The 22335-nt window shown below is 44.0% G+C and overlaps 1 protein-coding gene across 4 annotated transcripts in view; it reads left to right on the top strand.

The window, feature by feature from the left end:
• The first annotated feature begins 11155 nt into the window (after positions 1–11155).
• Positions 11156–22335, top strand: part of AFF2 (ALF transcription elongation factor 2) — a 536669-nt gene continuing 525489 nt past the window's right edge. Inside the window, exon 1 of one of the 4 annotated variants that reach the window (XM_086389838.1) lies at positions 11156–11657. In XM_086389838.1, the coding sequence (XP_086245964.1) occupies positions 11611–11657 (47 nt within the window). In that variant the 5' untranslated portion in view covers positions 11156–11610. The remainder of the gene's footprint in view (positions 11658–22335) is intronic. The other 3 variants (XM_086389837.1, XM_086389834.1, XM_086389835.1) reach the window with 3 other exon arrangements.

Here is a 22335-nt window from a genome sequence, read left to right as displayed (position 1 = left end):
AGCAAAATCCACTGCTAGATGTTAAAATTAGTGAGCAAAGATTTGAGGAGAAACATGATTTCCATAGTCTGAAAGTATCTTCCTTCAGATATTTATTAATTCCAAAGGGAAAATCATTACTTCAGAATTGGTGGGAAACCCAGCGGATATTTTAAATACGTGATCATAGTGATAATCAGATAGTCAGTATCATGAACTAAGAAAGGTACAGTATTACTCGTGTAATATTCTTGGCAGCAATGCATGACCTCAGTCTAAACATGAGAAAATATAATATGAAGCCAAATTGAAGGACATTCTCCAAATAAGTCATCAGTACTCTTTAAGACTGCCAAGGTCACAAAAATCTAGGAAAGAGTGAGGAACCATCATAGATTGGAGATTAAGGTCACAGGATGTCTAAATGCAAAGTGGGATCTCAGATTGGATTTTTGAACAGAAAAAATTTGACATTGAGAGAAAAGTAGTGACACCAGGATAATTTCTGTAGTTTAGTTACTAGTATTGTACCAATTTTAATTTCTTGTTTTTGATCATTTATAAGATGTTGACATTATGGGAAGTTGGTTGAATGAAGGGTATACAGCAGCTTTCCATAATGTTTTTACAATTGTTTTGTATGTCTAAAGTCATTTGAAAATAAAAAGTAAAAAACCAAAAAGAGAGACAACAATACTCCCCTTCTGAAGCTATCATCCTGATGGGAAAAACAAACAAACAAACAAAAAACCTACTAAGTTAAAAAGAAAACTGAACCTACCCTCTCAGGAAATACAGAGATAACCTGGGGTAATCGACAGTCTTAAGCCTTTGGTGTGACAGGCAGACTGGAATTCCTGCACTTTGATAATTTCTGTTTGCAGACTTGAGTTGCTCTGTGGTTCTTTTAGGAATTTTTGCTGAGTTTTTGACGTTAATATGAATATATGGGGGCTTTCCAGGTGGCACAAGTGGTGAAGAACCTGCCTGCCAATGTAGGTAGAGGTAAGAGACGTGGGTTTGATTCCTGCTTGGAAACATCCTTTGGAGGAGGGCACGGCAACCCATGCCAGTATGTCCTGGGGAATCCCGTGGACAGAGAAGCCTGGTGGGCTACGATCCATAGGGTCACAAAGAGGCACGACTGAAGCGACTTAGCATGCATGCACATGAATATATGGAACTCTAAAAAGTTTGCATCAAGAGCAACAAAGACGTTGTTCCTGGTTTCCCCCACCTCTTTCAACTTCTTTTGATGGAGTCTTTCTGAAATCTCCTAATATCCATCTCTTAGAGAAAAGGAGGCAGATTCTTGATATCCAAAAATTAGAAATTGACCCTGGGGGATTCTGAGGAGGCCCTACTGAATTGAATTTTAGAGCATAATTAAAATTTTCATATTAAAGCTTATTGTAAGTTTTTTTTTTTTAAGTTTAAAAGGTAATACAGGAGAATTATAAAAACTTTGGAAAACATAGAAATGTGGAGGAAAAAAGATCACCAAAATGTCACTTTCTCACCTCCTGACAGAGACTACTGTTCACTTTTTGGTATATTTGATTTTTGTCTTCTACCTATGTATCTGTTTTTTGTGTAGTTCAGAAACATAATGCTTATATACTTGTGTAATATACATTTTACCTTCAGTAAAACAAAATAAAACTTTTCTTTTGGATTACTACAAATATTTTGTAAACAGACTATAATGAATGAATGGTATTAATATTTCTTCTTGTGGCTGTAGCCTCATATGGAGGAGTCACTCAGCACTCTTCCAGAGGATGTCAATTACAGGAGAGTTTTCTGGACAAGCATGTGAAGGAGAGGAATGAGCACTGGATTTGACCCAGGAGACAGAGGTCCTATAATAAGGATATTTTTTAGTTAAACATTTCTGTGAGGTTGTCAGCAATTTCTAAAATTTTGTATATCATATGTCAATATTGATATTGACATGTTGATACATCAAAGTTTATTTAGGACATATTTATATTGTTCCTAATGCAAGGGAATGCTACCTATGTAGTTTTTGTTTTGCTAGGAGGCACACTCTTTAGCACCTGAAAACTCAAAAAACTTTGGAAGGTTTTATGTATATTATCTTCTATTTTATAGAAAGCCCTAGGTTTTATATTCCACCAGGTCTTTTGACTAATGGACTCACCATGAGAAGTTTGCTCCTTGTTTTATGGTTATCTTCAAGCTTCCTAGAGACTGGGAACTTCTTGTCACTATAAACCATCCTGATGCCTCTTTAACTTTAAAAAATGTTAATGATAAGCACAATTCTTAGAGAAAGTTTCTATCATCATCTTACCAGTGAACTTCTAGAAATTACATTTTGGTGAGTGCTATGCATAGATTCTAATCGGCTACTTGGAAGCCTATTAATATAGGTTGATGAATCTGTAAAAAAAAAAAAATCTACACGCTAATAATTGCTTTAGATTGGAGGCAGATACTCTGAGCCAAACTGTATCTGTGCATCCTTCACTAGCTCTTGAATATGAGATTACAGGAGTAAAAATAAAAAGGAAAAGATTTTCTTCACATATATCACCTTTGTCTCTGATACACTTGAAGTAGAGAAGAAAAGCAAGCAAATGTTTTGCCTGTCTCAGAGATAGAATATTACTGCCAGTTGGTCTTGACGAAACACTTGCCCAAATATAATGAGGTAAAGCAGAATGGAGAAGGAAAAATTCTATCCTGATAGAAAGGAAAGGATGGATTTGGGGAAACAGAAAGCAGCCTGTGTATGGGTCCTACATTGGCAAGATTTTTATCACCCACATATACTCTGTAAAAGGTACCATGTTGGAGAAAACACATTATTGACGAGATTGATGGAAAACGGAAGTCTAGCCAGAACATTTCCCTCTCCAGAGACTGTGGCTTTGCTTTTGGTTTTCTTCTTAATTGAGAACGATTGATACTTTGGCACCTTACACTCAATAGAGCCAGTATAATTAATTCCAGGAAGACCTGCTTTAAATAAAGGGAATTGGATGTCTTTTCTAAGTAGAGCTTACCATTTTCTTGTTTCGAGCAGTGCTATGGGGCAGTGTCTGCGGTACTTGGGAACTTTCAGAACTTAATGAACACTTGTTGATGATTATTGACTAGAGAGAGTATCGACCTTCAAAAAATACCCCACCCCAAACCAAAACAAAACATCAATAATTATCTTACAGACATTTATGTAGAAATTTGAGTATTTTCCAAAGGTCAAGATTTTCCTTAATTAATAGGTCAAATAACAATTATTTTATGATGTAATTAAGAATAGTGCCAGTTGCAATGTTTTAAAATTTCAGGATTGCATGACAGATATTCAACTGAGACTTAGGAGATCTGGTTATAGTTCTGACTCTGATGTAACTAGCTGCATGATCTTGGTGAGCAATCTGGGCTTTTGTTGGTCTAGAGATAGTCAATAAGTTTCCTGGTCATGCTGATAGCCTATGATTCCATGGTATATAAAACTAAGCTCTGGTTGAAATTAAAAAGGTGATGTTGGAGGCACCATCCTGCTGATAAATTTAAATTTAACTTTGAAAATGTCATGATCTAATAAATCACAAAGTGTGGAGAGTTGACATGAGGAAAATACTACTGAGGCTGAAATGGGACACCTTGGAGTGTAGCTTGGTTAGGAGTGTGGTCCCACTTTTGGCTGTAGTGCTTCAGAAGTTTGTGAAGATACTATGGGGATTGGAAGACATCCTTTAATTAGATCCCTTAGAGCAAAGCAAAGTGGACCCCCAGGTAGATGCACTTGAGGCTTCACAGTAGATCCTGTTGTCATTGGCAGTGGATCCAGAGGCACCTGATTCATTGAAGTGGTTGGAAGTTAAGGGAAAAAGGGCCTAAGTGGGGCCATTGGGTGAGTGGTGGAAAGCCTTCTCGACCACGCATCTGCAATGGTCCAGGCCAACCTGGGTCTCTTCTCCATGATCTGCTTCAGTTGCTGTGAAAGAACCACTGAGTGGAAAGGCACCATGGCCTCTTTGTGTTTTCTCATTTGTTTGTTTTCTCTTAAATTTTATTGGAATAGAGTTGATTTACAATATTGTTTTAGTTTCTGATGTACAGCAAAAAGATTCAGTTATGCATATATATATATATATATATATATAGTTTTTTAGATTCTTTTCCCATATAGGCCATTACAGAGCATTGAGTAGAGCTCCTTGTGCTGTACAATAGGTCATTATTAGTTATCTATTTATATATAGCAGTGTGTGCACGTCAGTCCCAATCTCCCAATTTATCACCCCCACCTACCTTATCCCTCAGTATCCACGTCTGTAACTCTATCTCTGTTTTGTGGATAAGTTTATTTGTAGCCTTTTTTAAAGATCCCACACACCAGCAATATTATATGGTGTTTGTCTTTCTCTTCTGACTTACTTAGGTCCATCTACATTGCTGCAAATGGCATGATTTCATTGTTTTATGGCTGAGTAATATCCCAATGTAGACATATACCACATCTTCTTTATCCATTCATCCATCAATGGACATTTAGGTTGCTTCCATGTTCTGGCTATTGTACATAGTGCTTCTATGAATATTGAGGTACGGATATCCTTTTGAATTATCGTGTTGTCTGGGTATATGAAAAGGAGTGGGATCAGCATGGCCTCTTTGGAGCAGCAGTTCCCAGGAGGTCATGTGATTAGGCAAGAGTTCCCTAGGCTGAAGCTTCTGCTCTCCCTTCTTCCAGGGAAAAATTGTACTATATGTCCATCTCTGAAACTTTCAGTTATAAGATGAATATGTTCTGGGGATCTAACGTAGAAGGAATGTACAGAGATCTAATATACAGATCTAATGGTATCCATAGTTAATAATGTTGTATTGTATATGTGAAATTTGCTAAGAAAGTGGATCTTAAGTGTTCTCATCATATACACACACACACACAATGGCAACTGTGGGAGGTGATGGCTGTGCTAAGTAACTTGATTGTGGTTATCATTTCATGATATATATACATATCAAACCATCACTTTGTACACTTTGCATGCTTAGTTGCTCAGTCATGTCAGATTCTTTGCAACACATAGACTATAGCCTGCCAGGCTTCTCTTCCCATGGAATTCTCCAGGCAAGAATACGGGAGTGTGTAGCCATTCCCTTCTCCAGGGGATCTTCCTGACTCAGGGATTGAACCTGGGTCTCCTGCATTGTAGACAGATTCTTTACCATCTGAGCTACCAGTGAAGCCCCTTGTACACCTTAAATATGTACAAATTTTGTCAACTATACCTCACAAAGGCTGAAAAAAGAATAATTCAAAGCTGGAGGGCCTTATCAGTGCATTCTACTTTCTGAAAATAGACAGAAGCAGCTAAAAGTTGACTTTAAGTGATCTTTTCATTTCTTCTAATGTCATTAGTGATGATTTGGTTGTTAGCAACTTAATAGAAAATCCAGGTTCATGTGATACTAAGATATGGGAAGTCTTAAACAAAATCACTTTTATAAGTTTCACTGTGAAGATCAGTGGCCTGAACTGCCTCCAAAAAATGATTAGTGCATAAAAAGAAGCTTAAACTTCTTAATACTGTTTTGACAGCATCAAAACTTACAACTTATTAACCAGGCTCTGGGACCCATGGCATGTGTCCCCATGTGCCAGACAAACAAACAGAAATAAAAATCTAAAAAGAAAGGAAAACCTTACAAGTACAGCCAGCACACTCAACACTGCTGACCTCAGCTGACAGAGAAAGCTCTGAGATAGCAACCCTAGGGATGGTGAGAGCGTGCACTTATATGGGGCTTTTTACCATTTACAAAGCACTTTTGTATACATTAGGTTCCCTCTCTGGCTGCTGGGAAAATGCTTGACTTTCCTCTGGAATCCAGCCCTTCAACCCTGCAGAGGGGGCTCTGGGAAGAGACTCTTGGCAGCCACAGTGCAGAATGGGTTTATAAGGGCAGCCTGGGGACAGGGCTCTGAGCTGCAGGAACCAGATGTCTCAATCACCGGATCAGGAATGGAGATGATGGATCTGGGTAATGGAGGTGAGTCTTCACTTTACCTCCCTCATCACTATAAATGAGCAGTCTGCTTTGGTCATGGACGGAAGGTTGAGTAAAGGGACTTCAAATCAAAGAGGCATAGAATGTCAGAGCTGGAGTCGTTCCCAGTGCCCTGAATTTATAGACAAGGGAGTGGAGCCTTCGAGAAGTTAGGAGAGAGCCACAGATTTGCAGTTCCCCAGCTACACAGTCTTGCCCAGAAGAATTCCCCATCACCACCAGCAGCCCACTACCATACCCTCCCGCACAGTAGACTGAAGAGATATCTTAGCTCTAGATTTCTAATCTCCAGGAAAAAAGCCCATCTGAGTCTCCTTAAATGATGAAGCAAGAATTACTCCACCATCTTCTTGCTTCCTGTTGCCTATCTGACTGACTTTCTTTAATATGAGGGCACGGGTCAGCCAACTGCCTTCCCCCAATTCAGCCACAGTTGAGATCAGGGAAATTGCACCATGATAGTTTTTTTTTTTTTTTTAATCCAACAGTAAACTGATGCCACTGCAGTCCCAGACTTCCAGAGTGTTCACTAGAGTGGCCTTGGGATTATAAACAATAACGTGGTTCACAGAATGAGCACTGAACTTGTGCCTAGATGACAGCTGCCCGCCCCCCCCCCCCACTCAGCAGCTCTACTACCTTGTGATCCTGGCAACGTCACTTCACTTGTTTCCTCAACTGTCAAATAGAGATGATGGTTCTTTCCTTGCTTACTTTCCCTGGGGTATAGTGATATGAAACCCTTCATTCGGACAGAATGGAGACACTGGGGAAAGCTTGGATAAATACAGGTACTTAGGTAGGGAATAAACTTGGGGCCAGCACCCAGCTACAGCACTTGTGAGCTGTCACTCTGGGCAAGTGCTGAGCCACTTAGAGCCTCAGTTTCCTGTTGCAAAATAGGTGTGATACTAGTGACTACCTGAGAGAATTATGGTGAGGTGTAAATGAGATAATGTCTGTAAAATGCTGAGCACTCTGTCTGATATGTAAAAAGACTCAATCCATGTTATCTCTGTTTATTGTTATGCTCAATATGTACAAGGAATCATAGCAATACAGCATATAAAATCTGAATAGCATCATCTTCAAGTACTGTAAACCTAGTTAAGAAGTGACTGACATAAAATTATATGGTCTTTCTCCCTCACACCATACACAGAATAAACTCCAAATGGCTTAAAGACTTAAATTTAAGATGTGACACCATAAAGCTCCTAGAAGATGATATAAGCAAACCATTCTCTGATATAGATCGTACCAGTGTTTTCTTAGGTCAGTCTCCCAAGGCAATAGAAATAAAAGGAAAAAATAAACAAATGGGACCTAATAAAACTTACAGGTTCTGGAAGTACTGACATGAAACAAGTAAGAACAGACATTCTCTGAAGTTAGAAAAGAAGATGCTCCTTCCGTAAAGGATTGTTCTAGATACTGTGGATCATGTGTGGAAACTGCCCCATGTTCACAGTCTAATTGGTCCACTGAAACTCACAGCAGTACCATGCTGCACTACCAGAGGGAGATCCCCAGTAATGGGAGTTGATACTTCCCAAAGGAGCCCATGGAATTTTTCAATCTTCCTCAGATGAGCTGTAACCTTGATCATAATTTTCTCCTAGAAAGTAACTCAGCCTGACTGCACACCAGGTCAGAAACAAATACTTAATATTTTAAGTTGAAATCACAGGTATGATAGGATGACACATGAATCATATGCTGTCAGTTTGTTCATTTCGTGGAGCTGACATTCACAGTGAAATTTTCTTAAATTAATCTTAATTTGTAGACACTATCTACCAGATTCAGAATGACAGTGCCTTTATTCCAACTATAAGAATGGAGGAGTTCCAGTTCTTTGAAATGAAGATCAGTACCTGGAGACTCCAAATTAAACTCCTTTGAAGTAATTCAAGTCCAAAATCCCAGTTCAGAAAGTCTGAGAATCATCATTTGCATACAATCAAGCCTCTTAGAATGATTTCTGGTTTTACCTCAAGAGATTGGGCCATGGAGTCTTACTTTTGATTCTGTCCTCTCTGAAACAATGGTTTGCTCTTGACCCAGTGGTCCTCCAGGAGGTCTCTGATGAGAAGATTGGTGAGGTAAGGAGGGGGCCCTAAGAGAGAGCGTGGGAGAAGCCTACAGAGAGCAGGGTCAAAGGGGAGAGGTTACAACTGCAGAAATACTGGGTTGAGCTGAGAGTTGTGTTGTGAGATCGGACAGGGGCTTTTCCAGGCAAAGCCAGGACAGAAGCCTGAGCCACAGGAACCTTCCACCTTTGCTAAGATGCCCCAGAGAGTGGAATGAGAGGGCAGCAACCTGACCTGTGGGAACTAGATGGCAGAGCTGCCAGAGTGACAGCAGCAGTGAGCTCTGATTCCAGATCGCCTTTTTACTTCCTGTTGATGTTGCTCTCCCTGCAACTTGCTTTTCCTTCCCTCCTGTCAGTATGCTGGAGGATACAGGGCTTGGATGGCTGTCTGAAGGTTCACTGAAGAGCCCAGTTCTAAGGCTCCTGGCTCCATTAGAGTTGAGAATGGGCAAGAAGAGGAGGAGGAAGGGAGAAGGTGAAGGTTGTCCTCTGCCCAGGAGCAGATGTTCAGACGGTGAGCTGGGCTTGGGCTGGATGGCTGGCCTTAGAGATAGCCTGGTCCCTTCAGAGCTGCCTCTCCCAGCTTCCTCCCTGTTCCAGGAGGGTGGCTGGGAGTGGGAACTCCTTCCACCCAGAGCAGCCTCCCCTCTTGGTTTTGATCTCTGGAAGGAAAAGCCCCAGCCCCTTTTTTGAAATGGCAGCCGGCACCACTTGTCTCTTCTCTCCTTCCCGCAGGCACTTCTGTTCCGAGTGCTGCCTCTCGCTGGTTCCTTCTGCTTCTGCTTGGTCCTCCCGCTGATTGGGAAGAAAGTGCACCAGTGGGGTGATGGGGGTCTGGAACTCTTAAAGGAGCAGCTTTAGTTCTCTTGAAAATTTATTTATCTAGCACATAATTTTTTTCTGTCTTCCTCCAATCAATATAATCTGGCGAGAAAAGTGAATCAGATACAAAGTGACCATAATCACCATTTAAATGTTAATTGTAGATGTTCTGGTTTTCCTCTAAAGATTTTCAAGCAGATCAAGCATTAGCCCAGGCGACAATCATTATTAGCAATCAAATCCAATTCGAGGATCATTTACTAAGGGAATTAAGGTTGGGAGCTGTGGATCTGAGCAAGGAAGTCTCTGTTGCCTCAAGGGCTCACAGTCTCCAGCTGAAGACTGGAACTCCACAAGTAAAGAAGGCACAGACAGAATCTGAAAATCTCTGGCACCATTTTTACCAATAGCTCTTTTGCTCTGGAGTCTTTGACTAGACGAGTTTACAAGTAGCCAAACTGAAAAAGCGATTTGAAATGCAGTCTTCCCTTGGCTGCCCATTGGTTGATCTGCAGTCAGTTAACTAGTTCTGTTAAGAACTTGGCCCTATAGAAAATAAATAAACAAAGCAAAGTATCATCGGATGCCAGAGTTGCAGAATCTTAGTGTCTTGTCTGTGTATGTGGGTGATGTGCTTTTTCCCGTACAAAGAATAGGAGAGAGACGGAACTCGGGGCCCCTTCAAGCTAAGATTCTCAAGTCCTCCACCTCTTGGAGCTGTAGCACCTTCCACTGAGTTCAGCCCTCCCTAAATGGGCTTCCCAGATGCTTCGTTCTAATCTCTGTTCCCCCTTTAGGAGAAATGTCAGATCCTGGGCAAATTACCCAGTCTCAGAGCCTCAGTTTCCTCCGGAAAAAAAAAAAAAAAAAGTAAAGAGAAATTATTAAGATGATTTTGAGAATACGAGATAATATTAGAGAAGCATGTTCAAATAGAAAGCAGAAAGCTGGAGGTGCAGGAGCCAGATGGCGGCTCTGTCAAGTCTCTGTCTTTTACAAAACGAGCCTCAGAGAAGAGACTTGCTAGAGTCACACGCAGAGCCAGTGACAGAATCAGAGTCAGAACTGGCACCCAGCTCTTGTCAGCACTCAGTCTACCGCTTTGCTAGAGGGTCCTCACCTTAGAATTTCAATGATGCGCCAATACTATCTTGCCTGCGCAAGGACCTGGGGAAGGTCTGGGACTCCGGGTGCTCCTGCTCCCCGAAGTGTCAGACTCCGCCCCTTCTGACGCCGCTTTGGGCATCAGAGGCCGGGAAAGCTTTCCCCAAGCGTGTTGGCTAAAGAGGTCCACCGGTCCTGGACCACCAGTGGAGGCTGAAGGGAGGGAGGCGGCTGCACGCAGAGAGAGACTCTCTGGCCAGAGGGAGACAGGCAGCCAGAGGGTGGGACAGTGGGCACACTCTGTGGGATTTCCCATCTCCCAGAGTAGGGAGTGCTGACGCCTTCTGCCCAAGGCACGTGGTGGTTGTGCCTAGAAGGTGGTAGTGCCACCCAGTTTCCAGGGTCCTAAGGCGAACCTGAGGATCACCCAGGGTGGTCATTTATGCCGACCCTTGCAGCCTACAGAATCCAGGGCCCAGAGCTTGCGGACCTACTAGGTGCGCACCGCGCCCTGCAGTGCGGCCACGGCGGCACTGCGGCATGCCTGGCCGGCCTGGGTGCAGACAAGCGGCGCCGGGGAAGGTGAAGGTGACCGCCTTCTTCTTCCTGGCCTCGAGGGCTGTGCGCTGCGGGGCCGAGGGATGCTCAGGCCCACCAAAGTTTGCTCCCAGTGGTCGGGGTTCCCAAGAAGCGTCCCGGGGCAGGGACTGTGCGCGCCGCAGCGGGGGGTGGACCCCCATCCCCGCGGCACTTTGTGCGCTCTTTTCGGGTTCCGAATCTTAACTCGCAGGGGTGGGAGTAGGTGGGGGTTCCGAGAGACGTTCTCCTTCCGGAAGCAGGTCGCCTGGCCCCGCCGGGCCCCCGCCCGCCTCAGTGCAGCTGCCCCTCCGGCCGGGCCCCAGGGCGAGAGTCCCCAGGTCTGCGGCCGCTCCCACCAGCTGATTTTGACAGAGGGGGGTCCCGGGCGGCGCGGACGGAGGGGCGAGCCCCTGCCAGATCCGGGGATGATAACGCCGGCTCCATGTCGCGGCTTCGGGCTGTCCAGGCTCCGCCCCCTGTGAGTGTGTAAGTGTGTGATGCTGCCGCGGCCGCCGCCGCCGCCGCCTGTGCAGCCGCCGCCGCTGCCGCCCCGGCTGCCGAGCCGCGCCGCGCCGCTGCCGCTGCCCCGGCCGCCCCTGCCGCCGCCACCGCCTCCGCCAGCCCGCAGCCCGCCAGGCGGGCGGCCCCGCCGGCTCGAGCCCGCCGCGCCTGCCGCCGCAGCGTCGGGGCGCTGGGCGCGCGGGCAGCCGCGGACCGAGCAGACCCGAGCGGGCGGTCAGGCACTTGCCCGCCCGCTGCCGCTGCCGCCGCCGCCGCCACCGCCCCGAAGCTCAGGACCCGGCACCTCCGGCGCCCGCCCTCGCCGCCCATGCGGCCCGGGCACTTTTAGCCGGGCAGGAGGGCCGGAGATCCGGACTGCCGAGAGCAGCGCGCGAGCCGCGCCGAGAGCCGCGCAGACCCGCCGCGAGCAGCGACGGACGCCCGCCCGCCGCCGCCACCGCCGCCGCCCGGCCGTTATGGATCTATTCGACTTTTTCAGGGACTGGGACCTGGAGCAGCAGTGGTAGGTGTTGCTTTTTGCCTTCTCCTTTGCTGCCCGGGTCCCCGCGCTGGGGCTGGGCTTTCCGCCTTTGTTAAGAGGAGCCGGGGCTTGGTGGGGGCGCCCCGGACGCCCTCCCACTTGCTCTCGGCCACCTCTGGCCCCAGCCGCCGCGACTCCTCGGTCGGGTGCCCGGGTGGGGGTAGGTGCGGATGAGGGGGGAATGCGGGTCCGGAAGGCGTCGCTTTGCACTCCAAGTCCGAAGAGTTGCGTTTGGCCCAAATCGGATGCACTGCTGTCCGGGGTCTGAGCCGCGCGACCTCCGCCCGGGATTTTCTCCCCTAACAGCTGGCTTGGCGGCCTCCCAGCGCACCGGATGCTGCCGCTCGAAATGCCCCCAACTTTCCCAGGTGCCCGACGCTGACGGCGGGTCGCGGGGGGACAGGCAGCGGCCAGGTGTCACCGGCGGCCCTCCACGTCCCCGGCGGCCACCGCCCCCGCCGCCACCTCGGTCCCCGCGCGGCGCGGTGCGCACACCTTCCCTTCCACCCGCTCGCAATCGGGAGCCTGGCGGCGGCTTCGGGGGCCACTGCGTGGGGGACCCCGGGGTCCGGGCCGACTGCGGCGTTGGCTTTCAGTATTGCGGGGTTTTGAAGTTGGCCCCTAAAGTTGGCTGCTCCGAAGTCAAAGCACATTTCGTTAACCCCTGGGTCCTGTCCGCACCACCGCCCCCCACCCCCCACTGGGAGGCAGCCACCCGTTTGTGTCATGGGTACCCAGCCCGGATTCAAAGGTTTAGTCAGCTCTTCTCCAAATACCGTCAACTTGTCGCCGAGAGGGCTGTCTGTGAAAGACGGTGCAGAGGTGACTGAGAGCTGGAAAGTTGTTACTCTGCGTGCTGTGCGCGCGCGCGTGCATCAACAGCGATGCACATATCTATTAACTTTTACAAAAGCCTCACCTCCTGCACCAACGTTATCACTGTTCATTTGTCATAACATTTTCTCCTATCAGTTTGCCCCCACAGCCTATGGAATTAGATGAGGGGAAGGCACTGCGGTAGCGCCTTAGACTTAGAATTGCACACTTCGCTATTGGCTTTTTAAATGGAGTTGGAATAATCTATAGTACCGACCGGCAGTGCGAAATCTTTTGCAACGTTAAACTCCTGGCAGCCGTTGACTCTGAATGCTGTGTATTTTTACAAGGATTTCCCTCGCTGATGTGATATTTTAGGCAATTTCCTTCTTTAGAAAAGGGTCACACTCTTAGCCAATAGCTTCATTATGCCAATCATGACTCCTTTAGTTGAAAATCCAAGATAATCAGAACTTTAAAATATTTTATTTTATAGCAATTCGGGGTAAATCCTTGAAGCCACAAATCACGCTGTATCAGTATTAATCTATAAGGCATTTTTGATACCATGCAGGGTTTTATCAGCTCTGCAGAAGAACATTTTGCAATTTTTAATAACCACGCTGTTGTTATTTAAAAGTAAAGATCACAATAAAATTACTGCTCCATTAAATATTACGCTCCTGCACACAGCCTTTACTCTGTTTCACTAATTTATTTTGCAGGCACCTGATAACCACAGCATTACTATTTGCATACAATTTGCCTAATATACGGTGTGGGTAACATCATTAACAGACGTTGTTATAATTGCTTTTGTGGGTGTAGTTCAAATGTTAAACATATATACAATGTATTAGGTTTTTTAAAAACATGTTTATTATACTATTTTAATTTCAGTTTAATCTTAGGCACATGCAGTTGCATATTTAAACGGGTGGGCTCTTTTGATTTGTCTTTTCAGAAGAATACATCTCTCTCCCTTTTCAGAAACTATCTTTTATTATATTAAGGAAAATGCAAAACCTGATTTCCTCTAGATGCCTAACTGTGCCACATCAGTTAAGAAACATGTGGACTCAGACACTCCATGGATATTATGTGAATACTGATGAATTAGTATAACATGTCTGCATAAATCAGCCAGCCTTTTCCCTCTGTGCACACATCCCAGGAAAATTTCTCCTTCGATTGTGAGAGGCAAGCTTCCTTCTACATCTGTGTTTGTAAACATTTGTAATGCTGCGGTTGTGCATCTGTGTGTTGTACACCCCCACAGAGAAAAGGAACAGAAATGTGAATAGTGGGTGAACTAAAGAGCTTGCTATTGCCTTGAATGAAAGTCTGTACCTTTCCAAACTCTCTTGCACATCCAGAGCATGGCAATGGCATGTTCATTACATGTTTACTTCCCCTCCTGGGGAGTTAAGTCGTTGATTAGAGTGATGGCATCCATTGCTCCCCACCCCAAACCTTCCAAGGAGGCCTAGAAGGAAAAAGGCACCAGCCAAGTTAAGGATCTCATTTCCATTGGACCTCTTCTCAGCATTCACTTGTGGAACAGAGAGCTCTGAGCCATCTCTACCGCAACCTTATATGTCTGACATAATAACCGGATCAGGCCAGCTAAAAAACAAACTCATCTTCCAAGATCTAATGGAGAAAGACTTTACAGAAACAGGCATATGTGTCACTTACAGACAGTAGACTATAGTAAACAAAAAGTGTGTGCCCATTTAGAAACATCCACATTCCTCAGGAGGAATGCAAATGGGCTGGACGAGGCATGGGTGACACTTCCCAGCCTGGGTGGCTAAGAGTGCTCGGCACTAACGGAACAGAGCCCTGGACTTCATACACGACAAGAATCTCTTAATGGGTCATGCTCTCGACTTGATTAAAGGGCCAAAGCTCTCATTCTTGAAGATTCCTGGGTGAATGAGCAGTGTTCACCTATGTCTGAATTTAATATGAACCATTCTGTTGAAAAGAGGAAGGTGCAGATGGCTGTGTGCACCAAAGATACCACTTGCTCTTAAAAAGTGAAAAAAGGATAAAGAAAAAAATAATCAAATTTGATCGTTTAAATCATTGCATACAGTTGCCTTGCTAACCCAGTAAATGAATTCTTGAGGTGTCTGGAGATCACGTGGCTAGATTTGGACTCCTTTACCAGCAGGATCTGAGGGCCTGCCAAGTGTCCAGCCTTTCTGTTGGCAGTCACCCCTCCCGTATTGATGAGATGTTGCTTTGTGACAGGCCGAGGTTCTTTGCAGGGGTGCTTATCATCATTTTATTATTGAAAAAGAAAGACAGAAGGAAGGAAAGACAGATACAGGAGAAGGGAAGACAGATACAGGAAGGGGCTCACACTGAAAAATAAAAATGGACAAGCAAATCACCATGAGAGCAAAATCACCATGTTCCAAAGCTTGATGACAATTGTAGTTAAGCCAGGATGACAGTGGCCGACTTTCTGCCTGTGAAGGACAGAGGCCAGCATCCATGGTTTGTAGTTTTTATGTGATGTCTCACAAGTAGCCTAATTAGAGGCAAGCTTGCAAACGGGCAGTTATACAGGAAGAGAGTTAAACTCACTAAACTGTTAGATAAATAGAAAGTTCAAAGGTCTGTGTGGGGCTGTCTAGGCTGGGAAGGGGCCATGTGCGGGCCAGGCTTATCCTCCCCTCCCCCTCATTCGCTGCCCCAGCGGCCCCTACTTTGCCCAGGTTCCCTCAGCCTTGTGGGAGGCGGGGACCCTGCTCTCCAGACAAAAGTGAACTGTTTCAGCTTCAGTTGGGCATGGCCCATGCATGGCGGCAGCCCGGCTGCCTCTGCCCGTTCTACGTGCAGAGATCTGGGAGGCCTCCTTCTCTTCCATCCTCTGAAAGAATGACAGAAGCCTGTTGGTGAATGGGAATGTCAGGGAGAGACTGAGAAGGCAGCCCACCTCTACCTGGGGTTGGCAGGAATGTGGAGGGGGCCGAGGGGTAGCCCCTGGATCTTGTTCTGACCAAGGCCTACAGGTCGCTAGGGTCTCTCTTTCTCTACCTGCATCTATTTATCTTTCCCCCTTCCCCTCTGTTTGTTTTCCAATGAAATGGAGACAGTCAGTGGTCTCTTTTTTCTTGCTGGTACAATATTCATTCTCCAGTGTGTCTAAGCTTTCATTCCGAAAACCGCTTGAGCTTGAGCTTATGGTGGGGTGGAGAGTAAGACTCAAGGTGGTGAAATTAGCTACTGATAAGGTCTGCTCTACACCCGGCTGAAACCCCCCAAAGAATAAATGCTATCTCTGTAAATCTTAAAAGGCATGTCTGTTGGACAAGGAAGAAAATTATCTCATGTTAGAAATCAGTTTAATGATACATGAATTGTTTTGCTAATGATTCAGTCAAGCATTTAACAAGTCTAAAATATACAAATCAAGATTGAAAATGACTGCCTCAAATATGAATCTGTCATTATAGACATAAACGAGATTCCAAACATTTAAGCATGTTGTAGATGGATAAAAATTATATTGTATTTAAACATGCTAATTATTGTTGAATAGAAGTGGTTTTAATGTGCTGAACCTTTATTTCATGCCCATTATTCTTAGCTAAGACTATTGCTTGCATGCAGAATCTGCACATATTTAACACAATTGAAAAAATCATAAAAGCCCAATAAAATGGCCATCTCTGGAACAAACTAGGAACTGTACTCCCATGAGCTTATAGCTGTAGGTTGTACCTCAGAAAGGGAAACCGCCACATACTTGATGAGCTTGTCACATAGACAAAACAATTGGTACAGTGAGTACATTTTTCACTCTTAATTTTGTTTTTTTCTGATTCCTGTGGGATAAAGAAAGTGATTTAAGACTTGTTTACTGAGAATAGAAAGAAGTTTATTGCTAATATAAGAACCCAAGACCACAATCTGGAGAAATCTTTTTGAGGAGTGTGTGTATGTGTGTGTTTCACCCGTGTATGTGATAAGTCGCATCATCATCATTGTTGCTGTTATTTGGGTATCTACTCAGTGCCCCAAACATGACTGACTAGCTCATGCTTTAAATACTCAATTTTACTTAATCCTTTAGACAACTTTGTAAGATGGGTCCTAATACGACCTCCATTTTTAGATGAAGAAATGGAGGCACTGGCTCCTCATTTATGCAGTTCAGATTCCAGCCTAGATGGAGCTGACCCCTGAGTCTGCATCAGCAACTGACATCTTGTCTGAGCCTTTCCAACAGGTGCCATCCTTCCTTGTACATCATCTCTTTCCATCATTGTGCATTAGAATGCACAGGTGTTATTCCCATTTTCCAGACGAACAAACAGCGCTAGATAGGTTGATTGACTCACCTAAGTTCACACAGCCTGATTTGTATCAATGGTAGGGCTGAATCAGAAATCCACGTCTCCCACTTTCCAGCTTAATTGCCTTCCCGCACACTCTCATTGCCTATTTTTTATTATTATCGCCTAATATTTATTGTTACTGGGTGAGCTGGAGCATTTGGCTCTCACTGAAACAAACGGATTGGATTGTGTATGTTATGCTTGTGTAAAAAAAAATTGCTGTGGAATGACCATGTAATCAACTAGCCATGGAACTCTGCTTTTTTCTCTTAATCAAATAAGGAGCAGTTTATGTAATGATACAATCTCTTAGCACTTTTTTATGGATGCTTCTTTAATGAGAAGGTATGAATAGCACATTATAATATATGTATGTTGTAATTTTCCATTCATATATGTATAGTATGTATCATATATATATATATATATATATATATATATATATAATTTCCATATATATATATGGCAAAACTCAAATCCTTGAGAACTGTCTATTTAAGTTCAAATACCCTAATTTTGAAGATTCAGTACTTGAACTTAAAGAAGACCACGGTATATCTGTCTACTTAATTGGAAGCCTCAATGCTGGGTGTAAGGGGTGGATTGCATTTATTTCCAAAGCTTTGTAACTTACCACATCTGTCATTTGATTTGATCCTCACAATAACCTTGTGGGTTTTCCATGACTGGTCTTACTGGCTTCATTTTGTAGATGGCAAAAATGGCAGTTCAGAGAGGTTAACTGACTTGCCTAAGTTTTCAGTGTGTGGATGGTCTTAGGATTTTTGTTTATTGTTTTTTTTCACTGTGTCACTACTGTTGCATTAAGTCATTTGTGTTTAAATATTCACACACCCTCTCACATCATCTCGGACAGTGCCTTTTTCATTACAAGTGCTCAAGAAACATCTGTTAACGCGAGAACCCCATCAGCTCCAAGAGTGGTCTATGCAAATACTCCTGTCATTCAAAGATAGTTGCAAAAGTTCTTGTGGTAATACCACCCCTCTACCTCTTTGATAGTGTTTCAATTGTTTTGTAATTTTTTGAAGGTCTCTTAGCCAGTCTGGTCTCTTTTGAGGAAAGGAATGAGAAAGAATGATGGTAACCCAAAAAATGCTTAATAGGAAAAGGCAAAATTAGAACTCCTGTTACTTACCCGTGTGCTTAAAAAAAGAAAACCAGATTCCTATAAATTCTAAGATATGCTTAGAACTGCAAACTCCAGCTTTGAAGGTTGAGGAGTCCAGGACTATATTGTGTCTCAATCTGTGTGGAGAACGTTAAAGAAGAATGTGTGATAAAAATCTGAAGAAGAATTGACTGATCGGAGGCTTGGGATTCCTCCAGCTTTCCTTGAGTTTCAGCCTTTATGACTTGTATTTCATCATGAGAAGGCTGTTTTTCTACTTAACTGTAGCAGATCCACGCCATAAATTATCATGACTGTTAAACAAAGGTCCAGCACTGGGTTCCTCTAATGTAAAACTTTTATGTTGCACTTTAATGAAATTTTATATGCATGTTCAAAGCGAAGCACACTTTATACCATGGAGAGGGCAATGCTCTGAATTGTTGAATTTATTTTAAGGTAAATCTTTTCGATGACCTTAGCTGCTAACATCCACCTACTTACTGAGCTGAGAAAAATAATCTGAGTGCTTAAATAAAATGGCACGATTTAAGCAGAGCTGACACTAGCCCTCCAGCTAGAATCTGATTTTTATTATGGATTGCTTAGTTTATGGAATGCTATTTTTCATATACCTGTGCATTTTGCTTCATTTGGAAAAGAAAATCAGCCAGTGATTGAAAGTTATCTTTGATGTGGTTGTTTGATAGGTGTGTGCTGGTCTTGGAAGGTGTAAAGGCCACACACTGGGAAATAGCTAAGGAAACTTGAAATCGCTCATCTGTTTATTTTTTCAATGTTCATTTTATTGGAGAAAAGGAAAAGAAGAAACACATCACTTCCATCCCATAAAGAGTGGTTTGTTTTCTTAGATTTCTAAATAACGGTTGTCTGTATCATCGACCAGCTTCAGTGAAAACCAGATCTCAATAGCAGGTATGTATGGTGGCATTGATGAAACCCTATTTCTGGAATCCAAATTTTGTGTTTTGGAGGCCACATATCTCCTGTCAGTAGCATTGAAATGGTCTCTTTTTTATATGAATAAAAAATAAAATCCTACTCATCTTGTAGTGGCACTGCAATTGCAGCCTGGGTTTTGATAGTCACCAGGAGAACTTTCTTAGGAGTCTGACGTCTCCTTGGTCTTTGGGTCTCTAGTATGATTTGATCAAACCACCCTGCTGGAAGGAGTGTGTTTTGAGGACAGTTTAACCTTCTGACTGTGGCAATATGTACAGGATGACCTAACTGTCTGCTGAACAATGAGAAATGCAATTGCAGAGGCTTTATTTCTCCCTCCAGGATGTCAGTCAATGAATTTTTTTAATAAATTAATTTTCCAAAGGGACTGGTGGTTTCACACCAGGTCGGCACAGCCACAGTAACTAAATTAAATTCCAGCTTGATGGATGTTTCTGATGAAGTGCCATGGAATCCTGGAGAGGTCTCATCAATTAGCCATTACTTATTTGCTGGCAGAAGTCTTGGCTTAGGTGTGTAGATATTAATCAATTCCTTGAACCTGTTTCAAGACTGGAGGGCTTCACCATCATCTGGTTCAGCCTCTTCATTGTACAGATGAGGAGACTGAGGCCAAGGATGGGGAAATAACTTGCCCAAGGATGTATAGTCCACATGTGACATTGTTGGGTTGGGTCTGGAGCCCTTGTGCCCTGGTTCAGTATTTGTCACTCTCTCCAGAATGGTTTCCAGGGTTTCCCAGGTGGTGCTAGTGGTAAAGAACCTGCCTGCTACTTCAGGAGACATAAGAGACTTGAGTTCAATCCCTGGGTTGGGGAGATCCCTTGGAGGAAGAAATGGCAACTCACTTCAATATTCATGCCTAGAGAATCCCATGGACAGAGGAGCCTGGTGGGCTGCAGTCCATAGGGTTGCAAAGAGTTGGATGTGACTGAAGCGACTTAGCATGCACGACAGAGGTGTTTACTTCGTGTACCAGCTCTGTGCCCAGTGCTTTGCTAGGCAGTCACTCTTAGGGGGAGAGGAAAGGAATGTAGAAGGTGACCTCTGGCCCCAGTGACTTGACATTGGAATGTAGAACTAGTTTGGGGGAAATAGTAGGACATGGATGTAAGTAAAGTAAGAATTCAGGGAGAGAGAGACTGTGGGCTAGAGGAGGAGAAGCAGTCTTCCTCAAGGCCAAGAGTGAAATGGAAAACCAGAAATGTGGGCTGTTTAGAAGACCAGGAGCAGCCAACACTTGCTCTTCAACAGCTGTCTTTGGACCCACAGTTATCTGGTTGGATAGTCACTCACAGTCATCACATAATTGCTGAAGTTATGTTTTGCTATGTGAACAGAGTATTGTCATCACCCACTGACCACCATTGGCTGTGAGATAACCACAAAATTCTGGACAATTATTTAACTGTCTGAATTATGTAAATATTGATGCAAGCATTCTTCAAAGAAATACCAAATTAAAGTTTGTTTTCCCGAATCAGTTGAAACAAATGTTTGTCAATTGGCACCACTGCTGGCAAAGTTGCTATTTTTGAAAGATGCATATATTGTGGCTCTTGAGATGTACCCAGATACATTTGTTCTTTTGTTCTTTTTCTTTTGAAAAAATTATTAGCTTATTTTTCTGAAAGGTGTGTATTGATGTTTTTCCTTTTGCCGTTTTTTTTCCCCGAAAGGGTAAGTTGGTGCCTTGGTACCATCTGATTGGCATTTGTGTCTATGTTTATAATGGCCACCAAATAATTCATTGTCTGGCTGTCTCTTCCTTTGAATCTGAGCTCTGTCTTGGAGAAGCCACTGGCTATAATTCTTCTGCTTCTCTGCCCCTAAACTCACATACTCTTGTCCCGTTGGGTTAGATACCCCTCCTCTGAGCTGCCACGCTGCCCTGACTAGATTTCCAGTGCATCTGAGTTGTTTAGAGGGATGAGAACATGTCTTTTATTGATGTAATCCTAGTTAGTGTCTGGCCCAGAGTAATAGCCTAATGAAGCCAATCCAAGGTGCACCATCCTTTGCTTATCTGAGTCATTCAGGCATTGCACTAGGTCTTCCAAATATTATGTCTAGGTGGGAAGCCATCATAATAAGTCATATTAATAATAGTGAGTGAAAATAACAATCAGAGCCAGCATTTCCTCTGTGACAGGCTCTGATTTGTGTTCTCTGAGTTCCCCATTTTGCAGGGCATGGAATCTGGGACAGAGAGGTTCGGCAACTGAGAGTAGGCTGCAGAGCTGAAATGAACACACAGGCTGTGTGAATCCTTCACTGCACTGCTTGCCCATGATAATACCCTGGCAGAGATGCTAAAGTAGTGGCAAGCCCTGCGTGCCGTGGGGCTTGGCAGCGGACGAGGCTGACGAGGCCTTTGTCACTCTTCTTTAGCATTTACAAGCCAGCATCGGGTTTTCATCCATAACCATATACAAGATCTAACTGGCCTGATATCTACTTCAGCAAGAGACACTCAATTCTGCTCCTCTTTGGTGTAAGCATGAGATTCAGTGCTTGGGAGGAAGATGCATTCAATATGGGCTCCATGAAGGTGGAGTCTTTTTAGGGGTGGTATGATTTACTACTGCAGCTTCACTGCTTAGAACAGTGGCACACAGTATACTGTTTGATATACAGTAACCTGCTTAATGTTTTGTGTGATCAGCTTTGTGAGCAGAGCTGGGAGGTGCAGACTGAGGTCTAAGAGAAGAGCTAAAATCACGGTGGTCAGACAGGCCAGTACAGGTAGATATGTTCCTGAAACAGCATGCTTATTAAAGTTTTATAAAGTCAGTCTCTCTATGTGCATCTTGCTTGCCAGAAATCCTGCGGGGAATTCTTTGTTGATGAGAGTAATCGCTCCTAACAACCCTAAACTTACCAGTTTTGTGATTTTAGGTAGTTACGCAGAGCATTTTCTTTCTGCGAGGTATACCTACATTTAGTATATACAACAATACCGTGAGGGTAATTTTGTGAACTTTTTTTTAAAAAAAAGGTGTCTTAAATTGTTATCACCAGAAAGAGGCTTTCCTCTAGTTCAAAGTGGGGGGTGGGTGGTGGTAGAAGAACATGCCTTCAACATTTGCTCAATATTTTTCTCCCCACTTTTATACCATGGTCTCCTCTGAGGTAGATGCCTTATTTGTTTTTTGTCCGTCTTTCTTTCTTTTAAAAATAGCTCCTGCTTTGGAGGCTAACCTGGGATTTGGATTTTCCTAGCATATTTGGGGCTTCCCAGGTGGCGCAGTTGTAAAGAATCTGCCTGCCAGTGCAAGAGATGCAGGAGACATGGGTTCGATCCCTGGGTTGGGAAGATCCCCTGATGGAGGAAATGGCAGTCCACTCCAGTATTCTTGCCTGGAGAATCCCA

This window comes from Bos grunniens, chromosome X (genome assembly GCF_055505025.1).
Source record: "Bos grunniens cultivar Pamir isolate PY7600 chromosome X, Bosgru_T2T1.0, whole genome shotgun sequence".
Lineage (NCBI taxonomy): Eukaryota > Metazoa > Chordata > Mammalia > Artiodactyla > Bovidae > Bos > Bos grunniens.
The sequence above is the reverse complement of the archived record's forward strand: the minus strand, read 5'-3'. Positions and strand labels throughout refer to the sequence as shown.